The sequence below is a fragment of the Nicotiana tomentosiformis genome, chromosome 4 (assembly GCF_000390325.3).
Source record: "Nicotiana tomentosiformis chromosome 4, ASM39032v3, whole genome shotgun sequence".
In the NCBI taxonomy this organism is placed as follows: Eukaryota; Viridiplantae; Streptophyta; class Magnoliopsida; order Solanales; family Solanaceae; genus Nicotiana; species Nicotiana tomentosiformis.
In genome coordinates this window covers 9,637,935-9,655,228 of record NC_090815.1, presented here as the reverse complement: position 1 = coordinate 9,655,228, position 17,294 = coordinate 9,637,935, and the positions used below count along the sequence as shown (strand labels likewise).

At 35.2% G+C, this 17,294-nt stretch overlaps 1 protein-coding gene across 1 annotated transcript; it reads left to right on the top strand.

The window, feature by feature from the left end:
- The first annotated feature begins 5,196 nt into the window (after window positions 1–5,196).
- On the top strand, window positions 5,197–8,049 carry LOC104111757 (U-box domain-containing protein 52-like). Its single transcript, XM_009621526.4, has 4 exons — window positions 5,197–5,759; window positions 6,719–6,837; window positions 6,921–7,036; window positions 7,593–8,049. Exons 1-4 carry the CDS (start codon window positions 5,351–5,353, stop codon window positions 7,837–7,839), a joined length of 891 nt encoding a protein of 296 aa, XP_009619821.1. The 5' UTR covers window positions 5,197–5,350; the 3' UTR covers window positions 7,840–8,049.
- Window positions 8,050–17,294: the final 9,245 nt, after the last annotated feature.

The following is a 17,294-nucleotide window of genomic DNA, read 5'->3' as shown; positions in this document are numbered from 1 at the left end:
TTTTAAAGTTTTAAATAAAAATCGTAAATATTAGGTAGTAGTTTAATTTGACAATCTTATACCAAACTCTAATATTCTCATACTTCGATCAGTGACGCAAAATTATTTTTTCAGGTAACTAATATGCATGCTACAATTTATAACATGAATATTGATCCTAAAATATTTTCTTCATAACACATACATAATGCATGCTAAAATATGTCCTAAAATATATGCATGCTACATAGCAAATGCAAGTGAAGAGTTAGGAAAAACGTAGTGTCTTTTTGACAAATTAAGAAGCAGATGGTACGATAATTGTCTCTTTGAGAAAATGAGAAATTATATGGATTGTTTCAGTGCACGAGTGATCTTTCTAACAAGGATTGTAAGAAGTGTTTAGAGATTATGTATTAGTAGTACTGAATTTCTAGGTGGGAGAGTTTTTAGTGGTAGTTGTACCTTTAGATATGAAATCTACCCTTTTATTAGTACTATATATATAATTTTTATATCGAGGACTTGAACTAAAGTCCAATATTATAATAATGCATATATAATTTTTATACATAGTAGAATAATATATACACTTTTATACATCATACAACGGTCTATACACATAGTAGATAAAAGTGCTCGGGATACAAAATATATACAAAATAGATTGTCACTATAAAAAAATATACAAAATAGGGTGTCAATGTATAATTTATATACAATAGACTGTCCCTATACAAAATATATACGAAATAGACTGTCACTATAAAATAAAATATACAAAATAAGTTGTCATTGTACAATTTATATGCAATAGACTGTCACTATACAAAATAGACTGTCATTATACAAAAAATATACTAAATAGACTATCACTATACAAAATATATACAAAATAGGCTGTCACTGCACACAAAATATACTAAATAGACTGTCACTATATAATTTATATACAATAGATTGTCACTATACAAAAAATATACTAAACAGACTGTCACTATATAAAAAATATACTAAACAGACTGCCACTATATAAAAAATATACAACATATACTATTATTGTACAAAATATATATAAAATAGACTGTCACTATAAAAAATAGACATTTCGGGCTATTCGATGTAATATGTTTGGGCCGGAGGGACATTTCGTGTCAATGAGGAAAAATATGGGTTATTAAAAATTTGAGGGACTATAGAGAGTCATTTTCTCTTTTTTCGAGGCTAAGATGAGTAATTTATACAAAATACCCAGCGAGCTTAAAATAATTATCTTTTCTACTCATTTGAAAACTATTTACAATATATACCTATCCAATTAAAACGAGTTAACCCTACCTACCCCCCCTCCCATTGTCCATTTGGCTTAGCTTAGCTTGATTTGGCTTAAATTGACTTTGCTTGACTTGACTTGATTTAGTAATTTAGTTCGACTTCATTTGGTTGACTTTGACTCGGTATTAAAAAAATGGGTAGAGGACAAACCATACGGGTAGGGCCGGGTAAATAATTTCCCATGTCTGGGTATTTACCAAAGATCCTCATTGCAAAGTTCATTATCTAGTAAGACCGGCCCATGGACCTTAACTGGACATTACGAGTAGAGCTTGTTACACAAATAGCCGGACAAATTAATTATTTATTTTTTTAACCGGTATATATAAATTATACATTGAGTATACACAATTATACACATACTATATGTGAATTAAATATATATTATACATCCGCCGATTATTTTTAGTTTAAGAGATTAGGTGAGAGGTTATTTGGATTAATTCTTCTTACGAGTACGACAACTTTCTTGTAGAAGTGGTATTGGTAGCCACTTTAAAGGAGTGTTATTTAGTATTAATCAGCATGTCCAAGATTTTAGTTCTCCAGTTCAAATAGAGATACAATGACAATGTCAGCTGGAATGAACTCGTGTGCAGAAACTCCCGATTTCTTGAAAACTTAAAGATGATTAGATAACACTGATTTTCCTTGATAGCAAGAAACTAATTTTATTTCAATAGTAAGTTTATTGCAATACACTTTAATATTTTAATTTAAATATTAAAAGGCATATTACCCCAACACCATCTTTATTAGTATAATAGTCCATAACTCTTAACTAAGCTTTGAGTAAAAGAGGAAGAACTCTTATCTATGGAATATAAGCCAAAGTGAAAATGAACAAAAACAACCTATTCTTTCTATTGCATTTTGTAACTTCTTTGTTGAATAAAAGAGAGAAATAAAGATATATTTATAAGTAATTGCCAACTCTATTTCAAATTTCTTGCATATTTAGTTGCTATTTCTTAATCCACAAGTTTAACTTACTCGTATTTATTGCTTATTTATTTTTGCAACGACCCCGTCAAAAATAGACAACGAAAAATCAAAGAAGGAAATTTGAAAAGGAAAAAAGTTAAAGTTTAGTTCAAGCGTTATTGAAGTGGCAAAATCATACTTTACATCTAGGGTCCGTTTGAAAAGCCACTTGGTAACTGAAATTGGTGTAATTATCATAACTTAGTAGTTACACAGTCTAGTAATTACGACGACCTGTTTATTTGTCATAACGTAATTATAGTGTAATTACAAATGTATTATTTGGCTGCACAATTATAATTACACAGTTAGATTAAAAGTTAAATGAAGTAATTATCAAAACTTAAAAGTTAATATCATAAACACATGCCTATAAATGTTTTTTTTAAGTATAAATGATACTATTAGATTTGGTATTTAAGCTGAATATTTTTTTTTTGAATATACGCTAATTAGTAATCATATTATTATAACTAATATTGTACAAATAATTGATATATATATATATATATATATATATATATATATATATATATATATATATATATATATATATATATATATATATATATATATATATATATTCCAAATTAATAGTATCTAATTAAATTAATTATAAAAACCAAAAACATATGTTTTGTAAGAACAACATGAAATGCATGTTTGATCAAATAAATTAATATTTATAAATATAATGTCATAACATTATGCAAATGTTCGACAAAACTAATCTATCAATTCTAACTAAAAAAATGAACAATATGCAATGTGAAATAACAAGCCAATACTACTAAAACAAGTAAATTGGAACCATAAACATAACACAATTTCAAAATCCCAACAAAAAAAAAATGCAACATATGTCAAATTCCAACATAATAAAAATAGGTTCCAATACAACTTTAAAATTAGAAAATATAATAAGTTTATAACCTCATTCAACAACGAAATTCTACTTTAATGACACCACTCATTATATGCCAAGTTTATTAATGACTCATTATTTCTAATATTAGGAGGTGTAGTTTCAAAAACTAAAATAATAGCGCAGTTACGTTACATAAAAAATAAAACAAATAAGAAATAAAATATGCGGGCAATTACATGGAATCACAAGAAGTAAAGGTAGAGAAATAAAAGATGAATAATGTACAAAGAAAATATATTTTAAAATTTAAAAAGAAACTAAAAAGTAAAAGTAAAATAAAAATAAAAATTTATAAAGAAAATGAATAAATATAAAAAAAAGGAAAGAAATTAGAATGTAACTTTGTAATTACACAATGTAATTACCATCAATTCTCACATCCATCTTGAGAATTGGAGAGTGTAATTACATCTCTCCAATTACACCAAATTACATGCTAACCAAGTAATTACTTGGCAAGACAAACGTGCCAAATTGTATAATTATATTCAATTACACCCAAATTCAATTCTTAGGTGACTTTCCAAATATGCTCTTAATACTAATTGTGACTTGTGTGGGAGAGATTGGGGAGATTTTATTTTTTTTTTAGCTATTTTAAACGTCGTTTTTGTTATGCTAACTTTTCACAGAGAAGCAATAAGGAAATTAATAGAAAAGATATGTGAATAAAATTCAGAAAAGTTTATAGGATCATTTTTCTTGTACTCAAATATTTGACCTTAGACTTGGACTACATCGCTCAATGGGCGCCGAGATACTCGTACGTATTCGCATATTCTCTTGACATTTCCTCCATACCACCACCTTCTGACATTAAACTATTTTTTAGTAGAATCATATGTCTTTATAACAAATTTATATATAACAAACTTCACTATAAAAGTCAATTTTTTCTTGGAACAAATTGTTATGTTATGTTATAATATATGTTCTCTATAACATCACTTCGTTATAACATCTAAAAATATTCGGAACAAATGAGACTGCTATAAGGAGGTTTGACTGTATTATATTTCACATAGAGACAAACTTATGTATAACATTAAGGGGTCACCGAACCTCGTAAACCCCTATAGAAATTTTTGTATACATATATGCATATATCTTGAAAATGATTAATTTAAATAAATTGATATTTGAACTCTAAAAGCATTTATAGGACACTGGTTAAACAAAATATTGGTGCCCTTACTGCATTAAAATCATGAGTCTGTCTCTGACTATTCTCGCGACGTCATGCATCATTGTACCATGTGCTAATGTATGAACCAAAAGCCAAGTTCTATTATTGACAGGAAATAATGCAGTAGAAACAAAAAAAAAAGTAGCAAAGACCAACAAATTACATATGACAAGTTGCAAGAGTTGTTTTTAACTTTTTTTCTTGTACAAGAAGTGTTTAATTTATCACGTAGCTCTCCTTTCTTGTCTTAGACTTGAATATAGAGAGTGAAAAATAAAATCGGTGGACCATAATGAAATCGACGTAGATGGAAAAGTCAAAGTGGCTGGCTAGGTTGGCACATTGAGATGTCCGAAAAGGAGCCGACGATGTGTGAAATTACAATATGTTTATAGCGTATGCGAGATTAAAGGGTTGTTGTGTACGAAGTATCCCGTATTCATGTAGTAATCGGGAAGTATTACACTCCAAAAGTGTGATGTAGTCAACTTATACCCTAATGAAATATTAGTGGACGATTTCATGACTCGAAAATGTGACTTATAGATCACACGAAAATAACTTTACTGTTGTACCAAACCTCTTTTCCAGAGGCGTATTTATAGTCTATTTTATGGGGCACGCGAACCCATGGTCTTTTCGCCAAACTAGGTATTTTATGTGTATATTTGTTAGAATTGATCTAATATTATCTGTTGACACTCATGCTTTAAAAGCGCTAAATGCACTTGGTTAAATGATTAGTTAATACCTAGAGGAAGAAGGATCAATTTTTACGTTACTTAAAACAAGTAATGTGGCTTTTCCAAGTATCAAATCGAACTGTGAGTTGTTATGTGGTTCGACTCTATTGATTCTCTCTTCTATCAATAAAAATATTTTCAAACCTCTACCTTACTAGAGCTAAGATACAATAAATTCAAAGACAAAATACAAAGATGATCACTGCCAACAACAGCCTCAACAGAAACATTAATGGGAGTTATGATACAGTAGGAAGCAGCAGCAGCAACAGTAGTTTAGGGAATGAGATTGAAGAAATAGAAGATGATGATATAAATGGTGGTTATGTTGTGGCAAGTGAGTTGTTGGAGATCAATGATAACAGAGGAGGGTTAGCCTCCATTAAAGAAGGTGAAGTAGAAGGTAGCTTATATTCCTTTGATTTCCACAACAATGGTGATCATGCTGTTGTTTATGTTGCTGTTGGGGATAATAACAAGATTAGCAAAGAGTCAAGTATGGATGCTCTTCTTTGGACTCTTAAACATGTTGTGGCTGATCCCTCTTCTACCATTCTTTTCCTCATTCATATCTATCCTCAGACCAAGTACATCCCTACTCCTTGTAAGCTCTCTCTCTCTCTCCCTCAATTTTTCTCTTTAATTTTTGTATCTTTCTCGAGCCGAGTGTCTATCGGAAACAACCTCTCTATTTTTCTATAGGTAGGAGTAACGGTTTACGTACACACTACCCTCTCCAGATCCCACTTGTGAGATTGGATTACACTAGGTTTGTGTTGTTGTTGTTATTGTTGTTTTATCTTGTCTATCTCTACCTATTGTGTATATGTTCATTGGGTTGACTTGTAAAGTCAACAACTGAGGTTGGAATGGTTATACGATTGTTTAGATTGATATATTTGATGCAAAAGCCAAGTTTTGAATGATGATTTTGATTAGTTAAAAATTGATAATTCTGTCAATGAAATCATAATTGATACCCGAGGAACTGATGGAATGAGTTACTTGCCTATGAAATCACTTGCTCAATTGAGCACATGATACAGTACCGCCGACAAGAATTTTGGCACAGATCATGGCTCAAAGTACTAATGGTTTCATTAAGGTAGGTTGTATACATCACACCCTTAGGGGTACAACCAAAGGCGGACGCACACTATAAGTTGAGGGGTTACTGGCACCCGAAAATCTCAGCAAATACTTGCAAATGTTTTCAAGAAATAGTCAGAATAATGCATAGGTCTCCGTATCAATCTTTATGAGCATTGATAATTAAAACTAATATTGAATGTCATGGTGTCCCCGCGACCGCCAAATTCTAGGTCCATCTCTAGGTGCTGAAATGCGGGAAGTTTTATGCACTGGGCTGCCAGTTATCATGGCTCAAGGCCTACGGATTTTGTGACAATTGTGCCTGAGAGTATAAAAAAGCTCTACTTAGTCCAGAATCTCCTTTCATTTCATGCTGGAGAAACAGACATCTGATTTTGGATTGGATTAGTTTGTTGTAATCTAGGTGAGACTTCAACATTGACAAATTGTTATTTGTGATGATAACACCAGTGGGAATGATTCCAATAAGCCAAGTGAGTGCTGAGCAGAAGGAGAACCACATGGCTCAAGAAAGAGGCAAGAGGAGGCAGTTCCTTCAAAAGTGTTTTGATGCATGTGCTGCTACAAAGGTACACATTATTTTGATAAACAAATATAGCATAAGGCTATATAAGACTTTGAGGCTAACCATGTAAAAAGCATTCAACAACAGGTTAAAGTTGACACCATACTTATAGAGAGTGACACAGAAGCAAAAGCAATACTGGACCTTATTCCCATCTGCAACATAAGAAGGCTGATCTTGGGCACCTCTAAAGCCAATCTCAAGTATGAAATCTCACTTAAATTTTAGAATGCATGGTCCCCTACTAGCTACTTCCTCATTTCCGAATCTTGTTAATCTTAATTCACTTCTCTCTTAAGCAGTGGCATAGCCACGCTATCTCAAGGGTGGTCAAGCGAACACCCTTCATTGGAAAATTATATTGCTCTATACAGTTTAAATACTACTTTATATGAGTATATATTACATCTTGAAAACCTTTAACATAGTTGAGTGAGGTAGTCTAATGGTCTAGGGTGTTCAAAGTGAGGTGATTTTCATGGGTTCAAATCCCTATCTAAATATTTTTATTTGCCAAAATTAAACGGAGACCACTGTATGAGATCTATTTGACACTTTTTCACTCTAAAAAACTTCTCAATATATAGCTCTTAAAACTTAAATTTTGTGAAAAAACTATAGTTTTATAGTTCTTTAGATTTAACAAATTTGGTGCACCCATCCATCGAAAAAAATTAATTTCTTTAAAGTTTGAACACCGTTAATGAGATTCCTAGCTACGGCACTGCTCTTAAGTATTTCTTTTTGATGCGTTTTAAGGAAACTAAAGTCAAGAAAAGGAGGCGGAACAGCGGATGAGATATTACTAAATGCACCTGAATTCTGTGAGGTCAAGATAATATGTGAAGGCAAGGAAATGGTTGAGCTGCAGATGTTTGAATCTCCTTCTCCCCAAGCCAGTGCTGGTGACAGTCCAAAGCCAATTCAAAGTCATTCCCAAGATCAAAATCAACCCCAGAATGAATCTTTTGGATGTGGATGCTTTAAACCCAGAGTCATGCCTTAAATCTTCAACAATCTGCATTAGCTAGATCAATACCCAAAATTCAAGTCTGAGATGTCAATTACAAGTATTACCCCCCAAACCTGCCCCAGGGTTTATCATATCATACAATATGCATGAGCGTCTGTAACTACTGTATATCGACAAACAATTAATATACACACCATCTGATATGTTCAATTTTAAGGCATCAAAGTTTTGATTTTCATTTCAGTTCTTTCTATGTTCTACTAGTGAGTACAACTCTGTATTATTATCCTAAAAGATATCTTATGTATGCTCTGTTAAAAAGTTCCAATCTTTTTGGAATTTAGAGCCAATAGTTCAGCTTAAACCTCATAAAATTAGTACTGTCAAATTTTATCAGTAGAACCAAATACACACCTAGATGCCTCAGACGAACAAAAATAACCGAGAAAAAAGAAACAAAACGAACAAAGTTGAAGCTCATCTGAACAGCTAATCAACGGCGAAAGAAGACCAACTATCAATAGGTGCAGAAAATCGAAGAAATAACTCAAGAACGCAGAGATGAAGACGCAGGGAAAAAGAGTTGGACATGGTGAGAAACCAATACTTAAGCTACAAAGCCAGTATTTACAGGGCATCCTTGTCAAAATGCAACCCAAAATAACAGCAAGCAATAGAAAAATACAGTGAGATACATGAGAAATGTAGTAGAAAGCACAATTCGTTGAAGAATTTTCTCAAACACCTATAGAACAAAAACTCTTGGCATGTTAAAGTTTCTAAGCATAAAGTCCTAACTGAAGTGCAATTAAAACAAAAGGGGCGAGAGAAGAAATCCAGAGATGGCCGGAACTGCTGAGAGTGTTATGACTGCCGATATTCATATCAAGTTCCAATCATTGCCTTCCGGTGCATAGGTCACGGGTTCGAGACCTGAAATCAATTTTTACATGATGGTAGACTGCATCATATCCCTTGGAGTGCGTGAACGTAGAATGATTTGGACACCTCGGGCCAGCAACAGTAAGATTCAGTTGTGCATGAACCGAAGCACTTGTCACTTTCCACTACTAGAAAACTAGCAAAAAGCATCCAGAAAAACTAACTGAAATCGGTCAGAATTGAACAAAAATCGATAAATTTCCCACCGTTTTCAATTCATCGAAAAAATAATGATCACTAATTCGAGGCGATCGCAGACGGTCGATATTTCCGACTGAAGTCAGTCGGCAATTTTCAACGCAATTTGACCAAATAATCTGACACAAAATAAATTTACCGACCGAATTCGGTCGGTATTCCTGAAAATAATTTTTAATTATTTTTAAATTAGCGACCGACTTCAGTCAAAATTTTAATTATTTATTTTTTTAAAATTGTTCATTTCTGACCAAACTCGGTGGGCAATATTAAAATATTTAAAATTTAAAATCAAAAATTCCGACCGAAGTCGATCGGTATTATTAAAATATTTAAAATTTAAAATAAAAAATTCCGACCGAAGTCGGTCAATAAATTTAAATTTCTGGAAAACTCAATTGAACATTTCCGACCGACTTCGGTCGGTAGGCGGTCGGTTTTTTAGGTAAGGTTTTGGCAGAATACAGATGTTTTACAGCTGCACCACCTGCCAACAGCCAATCACCTATAATGGCAGCATTACATTGTCGTCATTCAACAAATAACAACAACAACAACAATAACAACAACTATCAAAACTATATTAACAATATTTATAGAGTTTCAAAATACCTAACAACAAAACGTTTCACAAGTTAAAAGTCCAAACATCATTCAATGAGTGTTTTGTACTACATCATCTCCATCTCCATCTTCACTACTAGAAGCTTCATCGTCGACATGGTTCGAAGGATCACGACGAGAAGGATTAGCATTTGGGGAAGACTCACCGGACCGGGGAATCGGGAAAGCACAACTAGCAAGAAGATTGGCCAACTGACCTTGAAAGACATTAAATTGTTGGTCATTTGTTTCTCGTTGAACTTGAAGGGTATCAAATTGCTTATCTCTTTTTTCTTCTCTAGCCTTTGTCTCTTCAAGCTATGCTCTCAGCTTTGCGATCTCCTTCTCCATAGCCGAGAGAGTCGACCTATCAATTGCCTCGCCCTGGGCGGAAGTCCCTATACCTTGCAATCCAGCCCTGTAGCGCCGAATTGATCTCTCTGGAAGGCCGTATGCTGTCCTCTTTTTAGGACCACCGACAAAATCCAACCATATCTTTTGCGCTTCTTCGTCTAAAAGGGGTGGTCGCTCGCCTTGCTCATTCGGTGGCAAGCTCTGAGTGTACTCCTCCACATTAGTCTTGTAGCGACCCTTTATTTAGAAGATAGAAAATTATTAACTATATAATATTATAAATATTAATTTCAAGTTATAATAGTTATGAAACTTACATATGTAGTCTCCGCCCGGTCCTCGGCCCATCTAGTTGGATCTGTCAGTGCCTTATTCTTCCGGATGTGAGTCTCCATGAAGAACTCACCATGAGTCATCTTCCTCCCATATTTTTTTCCTACAAATATAATACAACATGTTAAATTAAATTAAAATATATAAATATAGTTCGATAAAATAGATTTAAATATTTTAAGGAATTACCAATAGTTTTCTCGCAGTCCCCATGCTCCTTGCACCCACATAGTGCAAGGAGCCACCCTTCTCAGATGCTCGGGCCTTCTTTCCTTGTTCACTCATCTTCTCGAATTTCTCAATGGTCTACTGCCTCAGCAGATCCTCCCATAAATGCGATAGAACCCATGAAGGCTTCTTGCTCTTCTTCTGAGCATAACAGAAGGAATTAGATAGTCTCTTACGACATTTGAACTCAAAAATTGCAAGAATGACATTGTTATGCCTGTCCTCCTAAGCACACTTAGTCTGCAAATGAAGTGTGTAACATTAGATGAAAATATTATTAATGTAATACTTAAATAGATAAGAATTATATTAAAACCTTAAATTGGTTGAAAATTTGCTCCACGAGCTCCGGTGGAAATTCACTCCAAGTCACATAGGGTACATCATACAACCGGCCAAGAGCTTCAGTGATTATCTTTGTAGTTTGATGATCAGGTATGAACCTGCAACATAGCAATTACATTAAATAAACAAGACTAGCTATTATAATTCAGCAAAAACAAATAAGTAATAAATAAATCTTACCTATTGCCCTCAAGCCCGATGATTATACTATGATTACGATCATACCACACTTCCTCTGGATCATCATCCTCCGATGAATCTGAAGCGTGCGTAGAAGGGGAGGCATCTGGCTCAGCGCTACTATCCTGAAGGCGAAGTCTAGAAATGCTAGGAGACGAACTCCGTGGAGAGGGAGACGAGGTCACTGATGAAGATGGATGCGATCTAGACCCCTGCTGCGATCCAGACCACTATTGTGATCCGGGTGGCTGAAATCTAGATGGATGTGATCCAGCTGGTGGTGAAGCAAATAGAGTAGATGACGGGCGTATCACCACATGGCCCTGTGACTGCTGACACGGTGGACCCATGTAACTATATGTAGGATCATGTGGAGGAAGCGAGGTATAGCCATGTGGTGGAGAATGATAAGAATACTACTGGGAGGGTGAATGGTAGGTAGTCTGATGAGTAGATGGATGTGGCGGAAAAGATGTGTGCCTAGAAGATTGATGTCGGCCATTTGTAGCGGAGGGATGCAAGTGTGGAGTGGAAGGAAGCGAGGGTGTAGCACTATACTCATGATCAATATTCTCTTATCCTTCCTAGACTTACCTCGACCCCTATCGGTCATCTGCATAAATTAAAGAAAATGTTAGAATTGAGAATATAAATCTATATAAGTTGAGAGCGCTTAAAAAAACTAACATGCTAGTCGTCTTCGAAGTTTCCTTCCTTGTCCGAAAATTCTTCCTCTTCATTTATTTCATTTTCATCAGGTGATTCTTCGTCCTCATTTATATCAACTTCTTCTAATATGCGTTGAGGATGCTCCAAGCCATTTTCTAACTGATCATCCACCATTTGATTAACACTTGAGGTATCGTTTTGGTAACTAATACCTAGCACATTCTTAACTTCCACCCTACCAACAGGCTTAGTCTTGATTACAACCAACCAATCAGCCTTATCCCTCCGTAATGGATATGGAGCATAATATACTTGCCTAACTTTTTCTACAATTATAAAATGATCATAGCGATCATACTCCTTCTTTTTATTAACCTCAATTATGTTGTACTGTGAGTGTACATTTATACCTCTTCTAGGTGTTGGGTCAAACCACTTGCATCGGAAAAGTATGGTCTTCTTATTTGGCCAACCTGAATATGATAATTCTAGAATTTCTTTGATCACACCATAATAATCATTTTCTCCATCCCGGTTGCCTTCACCACCTTTGAAACACACCCCACTGTTATTGCTTTTGTTTTTATACTTGGAGATATATATATATATATATATATATATATATATATATATATATATATATATATCAAAAATTGATTAACACTGTTGTTTGGATTATTAACCTATATGTAGTGTTAAATAAATCACAAGTGACCAAGTATGTACATTCACATGTGAGATAGTATATAAGATGCACTTACACACTCTTCATACCATGCCTCAAATGTAGAATATACATCATCATGGCCAAATTGACTAACGAAGTCACTGAGCGACACATTTAAAATTTTTTTAGTTGCATCAACCGAATTAAATAGTAGTCCATGTAAATTAATCTTACGTCAACACTTACTTAAGAAAGGGTTGAACTTTTGGATAATTTAGCAACATATGTGTAACGACCCGACCAGTCGTTTTGCTTTCTAGAACCTCGTTCCCTTAAACAAGGCTCACAGTATGTACTCTTACTGTTTTATGACTTTTGGGGATGGTTAGTTAGGGATTTGGAAGGGTTCGGGTTGAAATTGAAACACTTGGTTCCTCAGTTTGGCTTTAAAAGGCTAAGTTTGACTTCGGTCAACATTCTGAGTAAACTGTTACACCTTATGCGTCCCAAGGTGACGTATAATAAATATGAGACTTGTTAATCATGATTTAAATACGTTTAAACTCATAATATGACTATATATGATGTTTGGATAGAAAATTTAAAGTTTGGGAAAAATCTGATTTAAGTTACGGAAAAACCAACTAATGATTTACCTTGTAACAGAGCTTTTTGAGAAATAAATTTCGTGTGATATATGAGGTATTTTTGGGACATATTATATACCAAATTGAAGGTTTTATAATTTAGTTTCCAACGCTCTTAACCGTTCATACATACGGCATCCGGATAAAAAGATATAAGCGTCACAAGATGGGCCAATGAGAGGGTGCCAAGCTAACACCTCTTTGACTTTTCAAAAGTTGATATATAAGTCTTAACTCGTCTCTCTCTTCATTTTTACATAGAACCCGACCAGAGAACACCATAAAACCTATCCTTGAGCTCTCTAATAGTGTTTCAAATAATACTAACATCCCGGGTATGAAATCGAGAAGCGATAACATCAGAACGATCCCTTTGATGTAAGTATCATTAGACCTCCTCTCTTTTTTATTTGTAGTTCAAGTTTTGTAAGGTACTTCATAGTTATGAAATATCTAATTTCTGTATTTAATTGTTTAAATATCAAGAAAGGTTGATAATTTGGTTTCCTAATATTTAGAACTCACGGGACGGTGATTGGAAGCTGTGAGTTCGATTTATTTCACTTTTAGTGGACTGTTTTGTAGTCCACTCGTGTTGGCCTATTGTGCTACTGATTTATGTAGTTTGGACGGATGAAGGGCGTGTAGAAATGCCACATCTAGTAGGGTAGTAGGCTGGTCGCTCGTCGTTGTAATTTCAGGCTAATTAATAACTTATTGATTGGGTATGGTATGGTATATTTGGGGTTTTTTATTGTATTGAAGGTCCCAAATTGTATTTGGGTTGTTTTTGAGTTGCTTATTGTATTTTGTTTATATCTCGACTATAGTAGGCTTGAGGGAGCAGTGAAATCAGGGGAAATGCTGCCCGTTTTATTTTAGAATCGAGTTATCATTTGAGATACGTGATATACCACCGACATCTAAGTTGTACACGTATTTCTTTGTTATAGGGTTGGCGTGCTAGTTGTCATAAGCTTGTTGTTGAATTGCCGACTTGAGGTATGTTAAGGCTATCCATTCTTTCCTTTTGGCATGATCCATATGATACAAATGAAACGTGCAAATGCAGAACTTTCATAAATGGCTATATTAATGAAGTACTAGGGGTGCCTATGTTCTTGATTCCCCATGTGTCCTATTATTATATCTTCTATTCATGGGTATAAGAAAAATACGTAAGTTGCTAAAGTTTATCCGAAGGCATATTTATCTTATGATATTCCGAGAAATCTTACTGACTTACTTCATTATGCATTGCATTCATTTATACATGTACATTGACCCATGATCAGATGGCGTTATATACGCGTATATTATATGTATATAGGATATGGGAAAAGGTTATGGCATTATATACGCACCACCACCTGATCAGCTGGTATACATTGATGATTTTGCCCACAGTGGCTAAGATGATATGATGGGATGACCTCAGAGGCTTGATGATGTTATGTACGCATATACCTTTGCATGGTATGACATTTAAACGCACATGCATAACATTATAAATGTTTCATCATTTACAGAGCTATTCAGACTTATAGGTTGAGTTCTTTACTCCATGTTTCTTTTATGTCTTTTATATACTGCCTTCATGCCTTACATACTCGATACTTTATTTGTACTAACGTCCCTTTTGCATGGGGATGCTGTGTTTCATGCCAGCAGGTCTCGATAGACAGGTTGAGAGTTCTCCTAGTAGGCTATCAGCTCAGCGGAAGGTATTTGTGCACTCCACTTGCTCCAGAGTTGCCTATTTGGTCAGTATGATTTGAATATGTATTGACTAGTATGGCGGGGCCCTGTCCCGACCTTTATGACATTTATGTACTCTTAGAGGCTTGTAGACAAATGTCATGTATACGGATACTTGTATGGCCTTATCGGCCTACGTTTTGAGTATACAAATGATCATGTCGTCTTTATAGGCCCGTACGTCACATGTATAAGTTTCTATATCATGTTGGGTCACCCTATGTCTAGTATTACCTTATGTTTTATTCCTATTATCTCATGACGGCCCTTCTGGCCCACTTACCCATGATAATATGATAAGAAAGATATGTTACGTTAGTACTCGGTTGTGTAAGGCACCGGGGTGCCCATCGCGACCCTGCAGTTTGGGTCGTGACATAAATGACACTGGAATCAAGATTCAATAGTTCCAATAGAGTATGATTATTTTGGACTTGGACGTATGTTCGAATCGAGTTTTGGACGACCTGGGAACATTTCGGCGCTTAATAGTGAAAGTTGACTATTTAAAGGTTTTAAAGTTCTTTAATTTTTTTGAGTAGGTTTTTGTATTATCGAGGTCCGTTCGGAATCTGAGCTCGGGAATAGTTCCGTATGGTGATTTGAGACTTGCACGCAAATTTTGGTTTCATTCCGAGTAGTTTAAGTATGTTTCGGCGCGCTCGGAGTAAGTTGAAGAACTTGAAGTTCCTAAGGTGATTCAATCAGGTTTGAGGTGTGATTCTTAGTTTTGATGTTGTTTTATGCATTCCGAGGGTTCGAGCGGGTTTGTTTTATGATTTCAAACTTGCTGGTACATTCGGATGGGGCCTCGGGGGCCCCGGATGCCTTTCGGACGATGCACGGATTGAGTTAAGACTCAAAAGGGCTGTTGGTGCACTAGTTCTGGTGTACCTGCACCTGCGAGCTTTGGGCCGCAGGTGCGAGCTTGCAGGTGCGTGGGTTTGGTCAAAGAAGCGGCTTTGGAATATTTGTCCATGGACCGCAAATGCGGGTTTTCGTGCGTAACTGCGAATGCACAAGTGAGATTGGGGAGGACGCAGAAGCGGCTCAAGCCGCAGGAGGGGAACACTTGCCGCATGTGCGATTAGGGAGGATACAGAAGCGGCTCAAGCCGCAGGAGCGGCATGCTCGTCGCAGAAGCAGAAATCCCATCCGTAGAAGTGGCCCTCGCTGGGTTTGAGGAACTCCGCAGAAGCGGACCTAGCACCGCAAATACGGCAGGGGCACAGCAGGTGCGAAAAATGCTGAAGGAAGAACTTAATTTAAGTCGGGGTTGGGCATTTGGGGTTCATTTATTTCACTTCTTGGGGCGATTTTTGGAGCTCTTAGAGAGGGGTTTTGTAACACCCCGGAAAATTTCGAAGTACTTAAGCGCTATTAAGAAAGTCGATATGCGCTAATTATATTATTTTGTGTATAGACAAGGACTATTATATGAATTATATCAATTGATCATGATAATATATGTAGGAGGTTCATTAAGAATGGTTTATGGTCTAAGAAGGGCCCCAAGGCTAAATCAAGTTGAAAATTTTATGATGGGATAAAGTTTCAAGTGAGTTCGCATAAGACCTAACTTCAAACGATCATAACTCTCTTGATATGAAGAGTTATATGTTTAATTACCTATCAAATTAAATCCCTTTGAGTCTAGTTTCCAACTCTTCAAATCGTTCATCATTTGGACATTCCTATAAGAAGTTATGACCAAATTACCAAAGGCTGGAAAAATGTGATTCTGCGACCAATTCTGCGATCGCAGAAGTAGTTATGCGACTGCAAAATGGTCGCAGACCTGTCCAGTGAAGCCCATTTCTGGGCATCGATTTTGCGGTGTATTTTTTGACCCGCATACCCATTCTGCGGTCCATTATGTGACCGCAGACCTACTTTCGGAGTGTTAATTTTTCTATTTTCATAACCCGACCCCATTTTGATAAATAGCCTTTGGGGCTTATTTTGGGGTGTTTTTATGAGGGTTTTAGAGAGAGGTGAGAGCATTTTAGAGAGAGATGGAGGTAACCAAATATTATAATCATCCAATCTTGCACCAATCTTCAAGAATCAAGGAAGCTAATCACAAGATCTTCATCTAAGAGGTAAGGTTCCATACCCTAGTTTCCAATTTCAAATTTGGGTAAAAGATGGTTGATTTGGAGTATGATTCTTGGGTATAAGAGAATTATTTATACATGCTTGTACTAATAAGATTTGTGGGAAGATTGTTGAGCTCAAATAAGTAAAGATTGTGTTGTGGAGTGAAGGAAATCTTGTAGAAGAACCTTGTAGTTAGATTTGCACACCTAGTATTTGATAAAATGCTCAAATGAGCTGAGATCATGAATATCTTCCTAATAATGGTTCAATTTTGTTATGTCTAAAAATGTATTGGGATTGCTATAATTTTCGGAACGTTGTAGTAATTTAAGAAAAGCTCAAAGCAAGGTATGTTGGCTAAACTTTCTCTCTTGGAATAGATATCCATAATGTTTTCATAAGATCAAGTATGATTGGCTAAAGATTTCTAACTTCTATATTCCGGGTTACTCCCTATAAACTTT